At 45.8% G+C, this 16,547-nt stretch overlaps 1 protein-coding gene and 1 long non-coding RNA gene across 3 annotated transcripts; one reads left to right on the top strand and one right to left on the bottom strand.

Annotated features, from left to right (window-relative positions):
* The first annotated feature begins 403 nt into the window (after positions 1-403).
* Positions 404-16,434, top strand: LOC132449057 (interleukin-1 receptor-like 1). 2 transcript variants are annotated; one of them, XM_060040646.1, is made up of 12 exons: positions 404-1,094; positions 1,952-2,051; positions 2,293-2,569; positions 2,792-2,966; positions 3,103-3,253; positions 4,465-4,530; positions 12,013-12,139; positions 12,583-12,731; positions 12,822-12,959; positions 14,740-14,895; positions 15,405-15,538; positions 15,707-16,434. In XM_060040646.1, exons 3-12 carry the CDS (start codon positions 2,307-2,309, stop codon positions 15,947-15,949), a joined length of 1,602 nt encoding a protein of 533 aa, XP_059896629.1. In that variant the 5' UTR covers positions 404-1,094; positions 1,952-2,051; positions 2,293-2,306; the 3' UTR covers positions 15,950-16,434. The 2 variants fall into 2 exon arrangements, with proteins under 2 accessions (XP_059896629.1, XP_059896628.1); XM_060040645.1 differs by having other exon boundaries at positions 405-1,094; positions 1,952-2,039; positions 2,293-2,539.
* Positions 4,062-8,292, bottom strand: LOC132449068 (uncharacterized). The gene is made up of 2 exons (XR_009523505.1): positions 8,047-8,292; positions 4,062-4,689 (listed from the first exon to the last, which is right to left on the bottom strand). It is a non-coding gene; the product is annotated as an uncharacterized LOC132449068 (long non-coding RNA).
* Positions 16,435-16,547: the final 113 nt, after the last annotated feature.

Here is a 16,547-nt window from a genome sequence, read left to right on the forward strand (position 1 = left end):
AGAACTTTTAATAATCAAACACTTTGCAGTAAAAAAGAGTCTTGCAAAACAAGGGACAATGAATCACTCATACTATAAGGTAGGCACAAAATACTGCAAAGAAATGCATGATGTTTACTAAAGGCATTCATAAGCAAAATAATAGATATGAGTTCAGATTGAAATGATTGTATATACAATTAAATGTAGTATGGTTTATCTAGTTTGGTTCTAACCAGAGATTAAACAAGCACTCATGTGAAGTGTAAAAAAATACTATATTATATTATATGAAAGATATGGGAAATGTAAGATATGCAAACCACAAACTCATCCAAATCAGCTTGAAAATAAACACTACTAGGTAAAGAGCTGCCGTTCCTTTTCTTTTTTAAAAACAAACATTGCATGACTAGTTAACGCGCTACGCCCATTTGTATTTACTAAATAATAAAAACACATTTAAAACCAAATATTGCTTCGATAAGTGAATAAATTAAACCAATAGCCATGTATTAAGCAGACTTATGTATAAGGAACCGTTAGCTCCAGAGAAATAAAGATAGAAAGGTGAACAAGAGCCCGACAAAGTGACCAGTTGGCTATGGCAGCCAGGCCTACATTAAAGATAAAGAAATTAAAGTTACTGTATTTCTGTCTTTTCCTGTTTATCCTTCTCTTCTTTCGTTCTCTTCCTCCCCTGGGCGCCAGAGTGTTTAGGTTTCCTTGACATTATGATGTGCAAATAGATAGCTATCCCCTCTCCGGTCAGAATGATGTATCAAGTGGGTAATTAAGGAAACTCGCCCCTCCCAACCTCCCGATTTAGGGTAGAGTCTATGGGGGGGAGGGGGGTATTAGTCTGGCTCTCAGTAAATTTTTGATTTCCAAGTGGTGTTATCAACGGCCGTAAATCTACAACCAATCAGAGCAACGTTTTTTATGAAAATGCCTCAACGGAAATCCTCTGTATAGTCATATCGAACCTGAATTCCGCAATTCCGTCGCTCAGACTAGGACTTCAGACTACAGAGCGTAAACGTTCATTAACACAGACTGGAGTCAACATCTTCCAAACGCCCTGTGCCTTAATCGGACTATTGCAGTAAGCCTGGGTGAGTCGTGTGTTATTCGCTCTTACTCTGGATGGTCTGTGTCAGCGAAGAAAACGAGCTCGGGAATCGAGGCAGTGACGCAGGGCAGTATCACTTCAGAGCGATTCAAAGTTTATTTAGATACATGAAGCTAGTTTGTAGGTCCTACAAAGGAAAATCACGCCTCATGACGTGAAGTCTAGTCTGGTTATCTCAGGGCTTGCAGCTCAGAGTGAAGCGAAATAGCGTCGTAGGCTGGGGCTGGCCTACCCATAAAGGTGGCACAAACGGTTAAAAATAAGAATAATGCATAGATGAAACATACATGATACAACAACTAAATTGTTACACATGCCCAGTTTCTGATGCATAAGTAGAGATTTTTATTTCTAGCTTTGGATGTGATGCTTTATGATTCCAAACTAATGAACAAATGAAGGAACTGTCATCGTTTGAACAGCACACCGAACCAAACAAGAACCCCAGGTAGGGGCATCTCTTATTAAAAAGCCTAGACATGTCGCCTGTCAACTTTTCAGCGAAGGTGAATGGGTCGGTGATTTGAGTTTCTGTGCCCATTTCTGTGCTCAATACCAAAACGTATGTTTTAATTCCGAATAGTGATTTAAATGAATCACTTTAAAATAAATGTGAAAGATATTTTCAAAGTTCACTTAATTTATGCTTTCGTCTTAAATCCTCAAAAAATAATAAGGGTGCGCATGCTCCCCTGCCCAGCGACATGGTCTGAGCCTACGGTGCTGTCCAGATCACCCTTTTACAAAACTTTTCAGGTCCTCAGTCCTTCTGGGAGCCATCATGAATGCACATGATGGCTCGTATCTTTTCTAAAGGGAAAAGGTATGTTTTATCTACAGGGAATGTCCTCCTGGGAGATGATGAAGCTTCTTGTTCTGCTGCTGGTGTTCTGTTGGATGGCCTGCGTAGAGGGAGATGAACCTCCAGGTTAGATCTTACGTCACTCAACCTACTGCATCCATCCTGCCTCCCAACAGTGATAAATTCAAAAATCACGTGCCATCAAACTATCCTCACTGTCACCAAAAACATCTCCATCATCATCATCATCATCATCATCATCATCATGAACATCATCTTCGGCACTAGAATTACAATCATCACAATCATCATCACCCCTACATGATAATGGTGGCAATGCTGATAGTAATGTGCTGTTGATGGTTGCTATCGCCAACAGGGTCTACCTGTGAGATGTACACAGATATGAAGACTTTTTTTGTCACTGAGGGGGAGGCTCTTCGCATCGTACCAGATGGTCTGCAGGGGGGCAATTGGAACGACTCCCAACATGACCTGTTCACCTGGCACCGCCAGGAGGGAGAGACCAATATCTCCTCCTCAGAGGAGGAGCGGATCCATCAACATGGCCCTGCCCTCTTCTTCCTCCCTCTATCCATCAGCGACACCGGTCACTACATTGCCCGGTATGACAGCCAGTATCTATACCACCACAGGTTAGGAAAAGTGATGATAAGGCTTTAGAATACTTTTTTCACAAAGCCCAATGTGGGGAGGATATTAAAGAGCTGAAAGATGATTTCCTGCATTGGCACTTGGATGGTTGGGTGTTTGTATTGTTGATGATTGACAGAGCAATCTGAACTGGTAGTGAGCCGGGCAGTGTTTCTGTGTCTTCATGCCTTGGATGGATGCTTTATGCCCCCCACCAAATTCAGGCTCGACTACTTGGGGAAATGCCACATCTTCTACGTTCCTCTGCTTGTGACCAGCGATCCCCTGGAAACTTTCTACACCCCCATCGAGAGCTCTGACCCTAACCCCCAAGTCTCCTGTCCGGAGCAGGTCACGGATGTGTGCAAAGACTTCAGAGGAGTTCTCAGCTGGTACCAGGTATGGCACCTGTCTCTATATTCACTGTCTAACCCCTACCTCTTCTTAAAGACCTTCCTCCGTATTCACTGTCTAACCCCTGGAACTGGCAACCCCCACACCCCTTCCCCTCTCTTATCCTTATATTTCCTCCAAGAACTCCAGTCTGATGGTGGGGGAGAAACTCCCTACACTGCAGCTGCAAGGACACACCATGGCGTACATGGCCGTGTACAAGTGTGTGTGCACGTGGAAACACAATGAGAAGCCGTACAACTCCACGGCCTCCAGAGAGCTGAAGATGATGGGTCAGCATCAAGCAACACTGTGATCCACTGTGACCTATAACTAGTTATAGATAACAATTCGCAAATGCGTATTAGTCTGGCTCTCAGTTAATTTTTGATTTCCAAGTGGCGTTATCAACGGCCGTAAATCTACAACCATCAGATCAACGTTTTTTATGAAAATGCCTCAACGGAAATCCTCTGTATAGTCAAATCGAAGCTGACCTATTTGACAGACCAAATTAAACATCAGCTTGCCGATTAGGCTGGTTCCAAGGCATGGTGTTCCTTGAATGTGTGGGGCAATGTACCATTTTAGTGGAGCTATAATCAGGGAATATTGTGAACACTGTGTACAACGGTATATTTTCTTTTTTTTTCTTATATTTTCTTAATGAACATAAAAGTAATTCTCTGACAGTGACATGGCTTTAGCAGCGCTAGGCAAGAGAGAGGGAGGATCTTCTAACTATGGATATCCGACCCTGTCTCATGTTTTTGTAGTTGTTCTTCTTGTCATGTTCTTATTTTTCACGCTCGAGGCACTGTTTACTTGTATGTCAGATAATGTAAGAGACGAGTTCCAGCTCTCCCTCCCAGGGCTTTATTGGGAATTTATGTAATGTGCATTAGGGCTGGGATAAACGATTATTTTTTAAACGATTAATCTAGCGATTATCTTTTCGATGCATCGATTAATCTAACGATTCATTTTTTCAGTCAGATTCGATTTCGATTCGATTCGATTATCGATTATCTCCCCATGAATTGACTAATAGCAATTTATACATGTTGATTTACATATCTGAATGAAAAAAATATGAATTCCTTAACATTTCAATACATGTTTATTGCCTTTAAATTCCAAAATAAAAGTGCAAAGTAATGCATTCTTAGAATTCTACGGTGCTCGGTCATCTGCAGCTGCTACCGGGTGGCGCCTCTTCAGGTGCTGGTGAATTGCCGGGGTGCTAGAATGTAAAGTCATCTCCATTTTGCAAAGACGACGTATCACGGAATCGTTTCCTTTCACATTAAAGAATTCCCATACTTTAGAGGAACGAGTGTGTTTTTTTTTTTCTTTTTTTCTTTTTTAATCAACGCGCATTTTTCGCGTCGACGTAATTTATGCGTCGACGTCATCGATTACGTCGACGCGTCGTCCCAGCATTAATGTGCATCATAATGGTGTATTAATGGTCTCTTATCTCTTTGTGGTTATCCCCCTGCAGAGCAGCCGGCTAATCAGGATATCCAAATCATCCTTCCTACCACCACAGAGCTGACCGTTCACCCAGGTGAGCTCCTAAACTTGGGGTTGCCTGAAATTCAGATGGGCACATGGGAGTTTGCAGAGTGATGAGATATCGGAATCTGGATTGTTGTTTGAAAATGTTCCGTAATGTTCCTGCCTATTTACAAAAAGATTGCCTTGTAGTGAGTGTAACATAATTCACCTACAGTATTTTGTTATGTGTTGTTCTTTCCACTGTGTTTCCACTGCGTTCGCATGACCGTGAACGCTGTTACTCTCAAGCTCCCCGAATTCTGGGAATCGTCGGCGTCGGCATGGTTCGCCCAGACCGAAGCGCAGTTCGCGTTGCGGGAGATCACCGCGGATACGACGAGGTACTACTACGTTGTGTCAGCTCTCGGTAATTCGACAGCATCCAGAGTGGTGAGCCTCCTTAAAAATCCTCCGGCAAGGGAGAAGTATGCGGCACTCAAAGCCCACCTGTTAAAGACGTTTGAACTGTCGGACACTGAGAGAGCCAGCAGGCTTTTCTCACTTCAAGGGCTCGGTGACATCAAACAGTCTGAGCTCATGGACCGTATGCTGGATCTCATGGGTGAGCACAAACCCGATTTTCTTTTTGTTTAGCTTTTCCTGCGTCAGCTGCCTTCCCAAGTGAGGGCGGCTTTAGCCAACACCATGATCACTGACTGTCGGAGGCTGGCTGAAGAGGCTGATAATTTTTTCCTGGCGGGTCAAGGGCACTGTGTGGCCGCGTTTTTTCCCGCGCACATTGCTCCTGTGACACTGGGCGACTCCACGCTCATCGCTGCCACCACTTCTCGTCGGCAGCGGCCTTCTGACCCCCAGCAGTCTTCAGGCCCGCAGCAGTCTTCGTGTGTTTCATGTGTTTCTACCATGCGAACTTTGGACCGAAGGCTCTTAAATGCCGTCCGCCATGCAGTTACGGCGGATTGGGAAACGCCAGGTAGTGGCCATGAGCGTCGGCCGTGCTGGCAGGCTGCTTTTCATCCGCGACAGCATCTCCGGACGGGGGTTCCTGTGCGACACAGGAGCACAGAAGAGCGTCCTGCCTGCTTCCTGCTTGGACATGGTGACCGACGGCCACGGCCCCCCTATGGAAGCTGCTAATGGTAGCCCCGTCCGTACCTATGGAACGAGGTACATTGAAATGTGTTTCGGAGGCCAACGGTTTGGCTGGGACTTTGTTACAGCAAAGGTCTCCGTTCCCCTCCTCGGTGCTGATTTTTTGTGTGCGCATGGACCATCTTTTGTTCATATGCGTGCACGCTCAGCGGGGCTGACTCCATACGACTGTCTAGCATGCTCTCCACCTCAGATGACTTCCACCGTCTGCTTGCCGGTTTCCCAGCCCTCACTCAGCCTACTTTCTCTGTGTCTGCTGTGAAGCATGGTGTGGAGCACCATCTCGCCACTACTGGTCCACCCGTCTACGCCCGTGCTCGGCGCCTCGACCCGACCAAGCTTGCCGTTGCAAAGGCTGAGTTTGCAAACGTGGAGCGCCTGGGTATAGTCCGCCGGTCCTCCAGCTCGTGGGCCTCACCCCTCCACATCGTCCCCAAACCCGGCGGCGGCTGGCGCCCGTGTGGCGACTACACCTGGCAGGTATGGGGATTTTTTCCAAGGTGGACCTTGTCCGGGGATATCATCAGGTGCCTGTACACCCACTGGACGTTCCCAAAACAGCAGTAATCACGCCGTTTGGTTTGTTTGAGTTCCTGCGGATGCCATTTGGCCTTAAAAACGCAGCTCAATCTTTTCAACGCCTCATGGACTCTGTTTTGCAGGAGCTGCCTTTTCTTTTTGTGTACTTGGATGACATCCTAGTGGCGAGCGTGTCCAAATCTCAGCACCTGGCGCACCTCCGGACACTTTTTGAGCGGCTCAGCCAACATGGGCTAATTGTCAACCCTGCCAAGTGCCAGTTTGGTCTCTCCGTCATCAATTTCCTGGGACACAGAGTCACTAGGGACGGTGCAGCCCCTCCCCCATCAAAGGTGGAGGCGGTCGCGCAGTTCCCACGCCCGCTCACTGTCAAGTCCCTGCAGGAGTTCCTCGGCATGGTGAATTTTTACCACCGTTTCATCCCTCGAGCCGCCCTTGGCTTGGAGCCGCCCTTGGTTTGGATTACAACCGCATTGCAGCGGACCAGACCACAGACCCAGACGTGCAACTCCTGAGGACCTCGACTACAGGGCTGAAGTTAGAGGATGTGGTTTTTAGCGATGCCGGCACCACGCTCCTGTGTGACGTCTCCACAGGCAGTCCTCGTCCAATCGTTCCCACGGGATGGAGACGACAAGTTTTTGATGCCATCCATGGTCTCTCCCACCCAGGTTCGAAAGCGTCACAGAGATTGGTGGCCGCTAAGTTTTTTTGGGACGGCCTCAAGAAGGACGTTAGGGACTGGGCTAACACCTGTCTTGAGTGCCAGCGGGCCAAAGTGCACCACCACACTAAAGCCCCGTTGGAGTTGTTCCCAGTGCCGGAGAGACGTTTTGACCATGTCAACGTGGATCTGGTCGGCCCTCTGCCCTCCTCTCACGGTTCACCGACCTGTTAACCATGGTTGACAGGACCACCCGTTGGCCTGAGGCTGTGCCACTGACGTCGCTGGCATCGGTCGAAATGACATGGGCAGTAATCAGCACCTTGGTTGCCCGTTTCGGCACTCCTTCAGACATATCCTCAGACCGGGGCGCGCAGTTTACGCCTGAGCTGTGGAGCTCAGTCGCACAGAGCCTCGGAGTGAAACTCCACCACACTACTGCATATCACCCACAGGCTAACGGACTCTGTGAGCGATTTCATAGGTTGATGAAGGCTGCTCTTCGTGGCAGCCTCAAAGACAGCAACTGGGTCGACAAGCTCCCGTGGGTACTGCTTGGCATCAGGACTGCACCAAAGGAAGACCTACAGTCCTCCTCCGCAGAGCTTGTTTATGGCCAGCCGCTGTGGGTACCAGGGGATTTCCTTCTGCCACCCTCCAGCGGTCCACGCTACTGGACAATGCAAGGCTTTTCGCACCTGTCCCCACTTCCCGTCACGGCCTACCTCAGTCGCACACACCCGCTGGGCTTCGGACGGCTGCCTACGTTTTCATTCGCCACGAAGCCCACAGGGGACCGCTACGCCCGCCCTACGAGGGCCCGTTCCGGGTTTTGGAGACGGGGGACAAACATTTTGTGGTGGACATGGGCGGCAGGCCGGAGCGACTCTCCATTGACCGCCTCAAGCCAGCTCACTTGGACGAGGCCAGGCCCATTGACTTGGCCCAGCCCTTGCGGCGCGGACGACCTCCAGCTCTGCCCCTGCCGGGCCTGCCACCTGCTCCCCTCCCTCCCGGAACTGCCACACTCCATGCCCCAATCCCGTGTCATGGCGGGACGCCTGCCGCAGTCGTGGCTCCTCGACCTCCTGTACGACGCAGCCGTTGTGGCCGGTTAATACGCCCGCCCCCGCGATGACTGTTTTGTCGTTGTTTTCTTCTGATGGTGAATTCTGGGGGGACGTGTGTAGTGAGTGTAACATAAATCACCTGCAGTATTTTGTTATGTGTTGTTCTTTCCACTGTGTTAGGCATGTCGTTTACTGTCTTGGTGGTTCAGGGATCGCTGTCCCTTTTAAGGATTACGAGCGTCTCATGACGTCAGAGCCCGATGCGGGATTTGTTTACTTGCAGCACGTTTTGATTTCCTGTTTTCTCTAACTCAATAAACGAGTCACACAACTGTGTGCTCAACGTGCGAAATTGTCTCTCATTCAACGCAATTTCCACAGCCAAATGATTCAAAGCTACGAGTGAACTCTCTTAGTTTTGGCTGGTGTGATGCACATTTGTTCATTGGGACATTGTTATCACTGACAGATGTTGCCTGATGCTTAACAGATGAACAAACATGGAATCAAGTCCCAGGAATTTCTGAACCTTAACAATGCAATCAAGGGGGAATCCCGGTTGAAACTGATGAAGACCAGAACCCCTCTCAGAAACAGGGTTACGTAAAACCACCTTTATCCTACCACTCGGTTGCCTCTCATCTGACCCGTTCTGCAGAAAAGTTGCAGTGAAACATACTGGCAGACTACTGCCAGCTACACAGTAGCGTGTACGTTCTGCGCTTGCGCAAGATGCAATAAGTCTCTTTAACATCGGGCACTAGTCTCGTGGCACTAGTCCGTGCCTCCCACACACCGCGCTGATTCGTTGGTTATGTGCGAGCAGTAGACAACCAATCAGAGGCTCCATGCCTCAGAAGCAGAGGCGTCGTCAGCCCCTTTTTACTGGGGCACGTGCCCCAGTAAAAGTCTCCAGTGCCCCAGTAAAATTCCATTGATCATTATTAAATTAATCTGCAGAAGCGCCGCTCTCGCTATGGAATCGGCAGGATTCATCAAGTGCATCTCCTGCTGCCTCGGGAGTCTTCAGTCGAGCCTGCCTCTTACCAGCCAATCAAAAAACGAAAGGGGCTACATAAAAGCCAATCAGAAAATAGCCCTATTGTATCTGGGTAAGATTTAACTCAACAACCAATGAAAAAAATCTGTTATTTACGGATTCGTCCACGTGACTCTTCTGAAAGTGTGTAAAGTATGACCAAGTGTTTCTTTCTGTTCAATAGTCTAGATAGAACTTTATCAATCCCCTGTAGGAGAAATTTGTTAATAAAACAATAATGGTAAAAAAAAAAAGGAATCTCCCACTTCCGGCTTCCATGAAAGAGAACCATACTAATTCACACAATAGCGTTGATGCAAATCTAGCATTAAAGGATTTTTTTAAGGAAGTTCTCTCCAGTCACGCTGAAACTAGTTTGCTAGTAGTAGCGCTTTAATTTGCAGTGTAATGCCGCTTTTCCACTGCATGGTACCAGCTCGACACGACTCGACTCGACTCGACTCAGCTCGCCTTTTTTGCGTTTCCACCGCGAAAACATGGTATCTGGTACCTGAAGTGGCTGCTTTTTCTAGTACCGCCTCGCTCTAGGTTCCAAGCGGCTGAGCCGATGCTAAAAGGTGACGTCGGCAGACGGCCGGCCACTGATTGGCCAGAGTGTGACGAAGTCACGAGAGCGACATGGCAACCATGCTGGTAACAGCCATAGCAGCGCCGCAGCCAACATATTCCACTTCTTCAACATGCCAGCTAATAATACGAACACGAATACCATCGCATCGATGTTCTCCATTGTTGTTATGTGGGTTCTGTCCATGTGTGGGTTACGTAGGTGTTGTTTGCGTCGCGTACAAAAATACGTCACGGCCCTTTCGCGCAGCCGACCCCGCCCACGTCCCGGAGGTACTATTTGCGGTGGAAAAGGACCCGCGCTGCTACCGTGTCGAGTCGTGTCGAGTCGTGTCGTGTCGAGTCGAGCTACATGTGCGGTGGAAAAGCGGCATAAGAGAATTCTGGGAAATCTGAATGCTGACAAAATTCTCAGAATTCTGACACTGCAATTTATTTGCACGCTACGACTAGTGAACTACTTTAAAAAAAAAACTCGACACTGCGACCAGGCGACAAATGACTGGTGAGAACCTTCTTAAATGAACCTTTAATGCTGGATTTAATTATCAGAATTCGGATTTTATCCAAGTATTCTGACTTTATTATCAGAATGCTGAATTTTATCTCACAATTCAGAGTTTATTAGCCTATTCGATTTCTGAATTAAAATTCTTGTGATGAATAATCTACATTTGTACAGTCGATGTGCAGCACTTTAATTCCCGTCAACTTTGTTTTCTAACACCAGCATTTCCACAACTATGCTCATGTTCGTGACTGCTATACAAAACCATTTATAGTGCATCTATTTTTCTGCTGGGTAGTGATAGTCGCCCTAAATGCAGCTTTAATTTGGGCTCTGATTCTGAATAAATGCCGCTGCTGAACTGTGTGAATAAATAAAGGGAACTGAAATCTAAAGAAGACACGTGGTTTTGATGTACTGTGAATTCCAGCTGAAAGTGGAACATTGCTGTCATCAGGGGAAATTAATGTAACCTAGGCATATTGTAAGTAGCTTTCAATTCCTTGTTTTTTTGCTGATCATGTTTCGTTGGAAACCACGGGAGCTGGAAAAAGCCCAGAGTAAGTCATCTCCTTTTTTAACGTTACAACAAATTCACAACTTGTTTGACACAAACAATGACAACTTGATTGCTGTTAAAGAATGTTGCCCACATAATTAGCACCAGTTTTTCAATACTGAGCGTCTGTAGCCTGTAGTTTTATAGCACACACACACACACACACACACACACACACACACACACACACACACACACACACACACACACACACACACACACACACACACACACACACACACACACCATGCGTGCACGCACACACGCGGAAAATGAATAATGAATGAAAAATTGTCTGTCTTCAAAACTTGAGGAAGTTTTAGACAAAAACTTCCTTAACACAAAAAAGGAAATTATGGATATACAGGGTGTTTTTAACATACTGGATCCAACAATGATCCCAACATTGACACAGATAATTCAGATCATTGCACTCACAATTCCTGTAAACAGTTGTAGTTGTGAGCGATCTTTCAGTGTGTCGAGAAGGCTCCACACCTGGCTTAGGTCAACCATGGGGCAAGGAAGGCTTCACCAACTTTCTCTTTTGTCCATTGAAAAGGAGCAACTATGCAAAGTGAGTCAAAGCCACGTTATTGACCGCTTTGCCACCATGAAGGCGCGGCGATACAGCTTAATAGTGAAAAAAATATTATTTAAAAAGGCTCTATGCAGTAGTGTATGGCCTTATTTAGTTTAATTTAAGAGCTTTGATGGTTCTATAACATTTTCCAGGTTGATTGGTGGCAATGAGCCACCTCACCTTAAGTCAGAAATTCTATTAGTTTTAAACCTTGTTTCTTGCCTTTTTAGTACATGTCGTTCTGGCAAAATTATGCTGTTTCCACACAGCTTCTAAATAAATATAGATGTGTAGACTTCTCCTGATAAAGAGGTGAAGGTCATAAAGAGACTTTTTGTTTATTTGTCAGTTACCTTATTTGTAAATCTTTGAGATGTGTATGTGTTTAAATAAATATAATTGTACGGTACTCATGAATCCATCTTTGCGTCTTTACCTTTACCAGTGCTTTAATATAGCCTACAGTATGACAGTGACAACAATTTTGAAGCTCGTACATACCCTTCTGTATCCATCTATTTCATATTGTGCACACGTAAAAAAAAAAATGTTGGCAGTTGGGGGCCTGTGCCCCAGTAAAACTCTAGGTCTAGCAACGCCCCTGCTCAGAAGCCAACGCTCTCAGACTTTGCATGTTGAATCGGACCAGAAACCGTCTGCTTGGTTCCACAAGCTTCCAACACAGCTGAACACACGGAACAGATTTATTCCCAAACTTGTCAGAGTCTTCCCAAACGTTTCAGGTGGCCAACGGTTTGGCCAGCGGTTTCCACGCTTTAGAAACAGGGTCATGTAGTAGAAGACCAACAGCCTCTGGTTCTTCCCTAGGTTCCCCGCTGGAGATCCAGTGTGTGGCCTTCTTTGGGACCAACTTCAAAAGTCACTGTGAAGTTCGCTGGGAGAAGAACAACCACAGTATATCTGGGATGGAGGGTTACCAGCAGACCTTCTTCAGGTCAGATAGAAGATTGCCGAATTGATCTTAAGACAGCTTCAACCTCCCGCCCACTATGACCTCCAGCTCCCCCCCATTACCTCCGCCTCGCTTCTTCTACTGCCACCTCCCCTCCCCAACCTCCTGCCACCATCAGCTATGACTCCAACCTCCCCTCCACTACTTCCTCCTCCCCTCTTCTATGACCTAAACCTGCCCTCCTCCTCTCCACTACCCCCTCCAGCTTCCCTCCACTATCGCCTCTGACTCCTATCCATTACCACATCCAGCTTTTTTCTGTTTTGGCCTTTTGTATTGAAAATACAAACAAAAAAAACAAAAAGAGGGCTACTGCTACTTCTACTAATATTAATACTCTAGTCGGACAGTCAAATACGTACTAATGATGATGACAATTATGATTATAATGTTAATTGATCTCTGTCAATCTTGTGGTGCTGCAGGGAGACAGTGGAGTCATCCAAGAAGAGCTTTTGCTCCTCCACCCTTACTATTGAGAAGGTCCAGGGGTCCGACCTCCAAACCTCCTTCAGGTGTAGGGCCTCCAACCACAGAGAAACCAGATTCCACACTCTCAGCCTCAAGCTTGCAGGTCCTTGGAGATCATCATGGTTTACTCTCTAACATTATGTATGGAGAGAGAGGAAACCCCTGTTAATCCTACTTCCTAATCTGTACTCAGAATCGAGGAGCTACCTTGTGGTTGCGGTGGTGTGTGTCAGCATTGTGTTCCTGTTAGCCGCCCTCACCATCAAATACTTCTTTATGGACCTGGTTCTGTTTGGCAGAAGGTTCCTGAAATGCTGCAAGGCCAGCAGCGGTGAGTACATCACAATGTTTTCTAGAGGTTTTGGCAGCATGTTTTAATCTAGAGGGAATTTAAGTAGGTTAGATAATTGTAAAGTATGTTCTAGAGTTGCTTAAAGCAGGTTCTAGAAGTGAAAAGTATGTTCTAGACTCGTCTTTTAAGTATGTTCTAGACATGTTTAAAGCAGGTTCTAGAAGTATAAAGTTTGTTCTAGAGGTGTTTTAATTATGTTCTAGACATGTTAAGGTATGTTCTAGAGGCCTTAAGTAAGAGACTCTAGAGGTGGTCTTGTAGTTGAAATTATTTTGTATGTCCCAGATCTGTTATAAGCAGCCCGTCCATCCAACCATCCATCAAATTGCAGAGGTGCTAGATCCAAAAAGTAATTAACCACTTTGTCAACCACATAGTTAACTCAAGACAAACAAAACACCTATAAATGAGTCCAGGGGCCCTATTTTAATGGTCAGAAACGCAAGAATGAAACGCGAAACGCAAGTAGCTTTGTGGGCGGATCTCTGCCGCTGTTGCTATTATACCAGTGGATAAATGACTTTTGCGCCCGACGCAAAACTAAAATGAGTTGGTCGGAAACCTGTTGGTGTGTTTTGGGCGTAACGAGAAACAAACCAATGAGATTTCCATCTCCAGTCCCCTTTAAGAGCCATGAGCGCATTTGAACTTGATGAGTTTATATTTTGACAGCTTTGTTTGCAGTCCCCGCTGAGACAGATGCATGACCACATGAATTTCAAACTTCAAATGGCTCAGTGCATGGCCAAAAAATAGGCCTAATTTACAAATGGAATAGCGTTTTCTTCTACAACATCTGAAACACAGAATCGTGTTTAGTTTGCGTGAGTTTAAACAGATGGGTGCACACACGCGCGCCATGGATCACCCGAATTCATTCATCATTTTAAACACTCACTCTCGGTAAAACTATGTTTTCTCACCCATCTTATACTCATCAATCCTAAAAGTTATGGGCTTGTACACGATGTCTGTGTCAAGAAACTATGTATTTGCTGTACGGTGTTTGCAGATGCAATGTTTTAAAAGTACAACTTCTTACCGCTGTAACAGCTGTTCTTTCCCAAATAATTTAACCGACGTTATTATTTTCCCTAAAACAAGATTTTGTTTTGGAAGGCTGGAATAAAGCCTACTTTGCTTGAGTTTACTACTGTTATTATTATTATTTTAACGCATGGCATAGCCTAATACAGTGGTCATTCATTCGTTTGTTTCCACAATCCAGATGCTATTTCTATGCAGTTTCACTTATATGAACAATCTTTGACACCATGATACGGCTCAATTAGGATAATTGTTTGCATGTTTTTGCTGTGCATAGCCTACGTGTGTGTAAGCTTATGTTGCAGTTCCGACCTGCCATGGCACGTCAAAATAGCAACACCAACTGCGCTATCCGCTAGGGCACTTAGACCAAGTATTTGCCGGTCAGTGGCGCATTTACTTTTTGGATGCTGCAGGGAAAAAAAATCCGCTTTACGCCGGGTGCAAACTAGCAAGGATAAATGCGTTGGTGTAGAAAGTCCATTGCGCTGGGTGCAAGATTGATTTACAAGGTAAAGAGGGGTTTAAAGAATGCTCTAGTCTAGAGAAGTGTCTTCCACCTGTGGTACACAACAAGGGCACTCCAGATTTTCTGCAAACGGCTTTGATCGGAAATTAACGGTACACCCAAAGTCCCAGGATACGAACCACCGCTCTAGAGGTGTTTAAAGCTTGTTATACGTTTTTGATTGATGTCTGCTGCATTTGCTAGATGGGTTGCTGTACGACATCTACGTGGTGTACCACTCTCAAGAGAAGAGTGAGGGGATCCTGAACCGCTTCCTCTCCCAGGCCCTGCCCCACGTCCTGGAGCAGAAGTGTGGCTACAGGGTCTTCACCCATGGCCCTAACGCCACACCCAGAGCAGGTCTCAAGATTAATATCCGCATCACATTATCTGCACACACATGTAACATGTTGATAAGGAACTCACATTGCACTACAGAAGGAACACAACGTAAACTTATAATGATATATATGAAATATATATATATATATAATGTATAAACTAATACCATATGAAGTGGGCACCTTTCTTATCCGTAAGGTGCAAATGGAAAATAAACCCCTTGATGAAAACATAACTACATAACTAGGACAGTATTGATGACACATATGTATATATTTGTGTGTTATATAGTAAGCAATGTTGTCTAATTGTCTTTGATTTGTTGTTTATTATACCATTTGTCCTTGCGTCCTTGCTATTCCTATTTGGTTTAAAGTATAAGGGTGCATTATAACCTGTTTACTGCTAGTACTGTTGCTACTTCTACCAGCTACTACTGTTGCTACTACTTTTAAATAACTTCAGGTGGAGGAGGTAGTTCTGCTACTAGTACTACTACTGGTACTAACTAGTTCCCCATCCTCCAGACCGGTTGGAGGTGGTGAAGGAGTACGTGAGGCTGTCCAGGAGGCTGATGGTGGTGCTCCCTCCGGGGTTAGAGATCCATGAGACCCTGGGCTCTTCCCCCAGCAGCCCTGTAGGGGATGATGTTGAGTGGCAGGTAGGTCCTTGCACACCCTATTACCTATACCACAACCAAATTATCAATACATCCAATAGAGGTAGCAGCAAAGGTGCCCAATGTGGTGCCCGATTCGGCCGCATATTTTGTCTAAACGAAAAAGCCAACTTTGATTCAAAACTCTGGCCTGTGTGTGTGTGTTGTCAGGTAGGGCTCCACGAGGCCTTGGCCCAGGATACGAGAGTGATCCTGGTCCAGCTGGGTGAGGTGGGACCCCAGGGCTACACCCATCTCTCCCCCACCCTGCAGAACTTTATCCACACTCGTTCCCCCCTCTGCTGGTTGGAGGACTCACCAGGCGCCGCAGACTGGAACTCGCGTTTCTGGAAGAGGGTGCGCTACGAGATGCCCATCGTGTCCACCAAACCCTCTTCTCTTTCTGTTTTGTGAGAGGTTCTTGGGTAATGAAGTTTACCATGATGTTAATAATGTTGAGTATCAGTATCACTATTAATTATTCAAACCGAAAACTGGAGAACGCAGACACAGGAGATTTAATGAAGAAAGCCCTGATTTATTAATAAACGGGGAGGCAGGAAGATGGGTAGGGTTCTTCAATGGAGGGCATTCATAACATAGGTCAGTAAGAACCTCAAAAAGTTTCAAGAAAAACCATGGAGACGTATTTAAATTCCAAACGATGCGCAACCATTTGCTCACTTTGTTTACAGAGGTCTAGAGTCACAAGTGAGCAAATGATTTAAAAAAAAATTATAGGCCAACGTATTTAACGAGGAACCAGTGATTAAATTGAGGAACTGAAAATCCCTGCTCACTGGTTGGAAATGTTACATACGATTGGTGTTATACAACTGTTTAAGCGACCTTGAGTGTGATAAAGGTGCTGTATAAAATAAACATATTTTTATTATTAACTTGCTGTCCCTTTTTTCCGACAATGAATGGTGCTGAATATGTGGATATGGTGCTCTGTGAAATGGTTCAATATTTGTAGTCAGGGTGTCACGGTTAGCGGGTGGCAGGCAGG

The sequence above is a fragment of the Gadus macrocephalus genome, chromosome 20 (genome assembly GCF_031168955.1).
Source record: "Gadus macrocephalus chromosome 20, ASM3116895v1".
Classification (NCBI taxonomy): Eukaryota; Metazoa; Chordata; class Actinopteri; order Gadiformes; family Gadidae; genus Gadus; species Gadus macrocephalus.

What these genes read in the sequence shown, in the direction of transcription:
- LOC132449057 (XM_060040645.1), top strand. Translation starts at nt 1,955, where the DNA reads ATGTCCTCCTGGGAGATGATGAAGCTTCTTGTTCTGCTGCTGGTGTTC. An exon ending in AGAGGGAGATGAACCTCCAG is followed by an intron (nt 2,040 to 2,292) that starts GTTAGATCTTAC and finishes TATCGCCAACAG; the next exon opens with GGTCTACCTGTGAGATGTAC. An exon ending in GGGATGATGTTGAGTGGCAG is followed by an intron (nt 15,539 to 15,706) that starts GTAGGTCCTTGC and finishes GTGTGTTGTCAG; the next exon opens with GTAGGGCTCCACGAGGCCTT.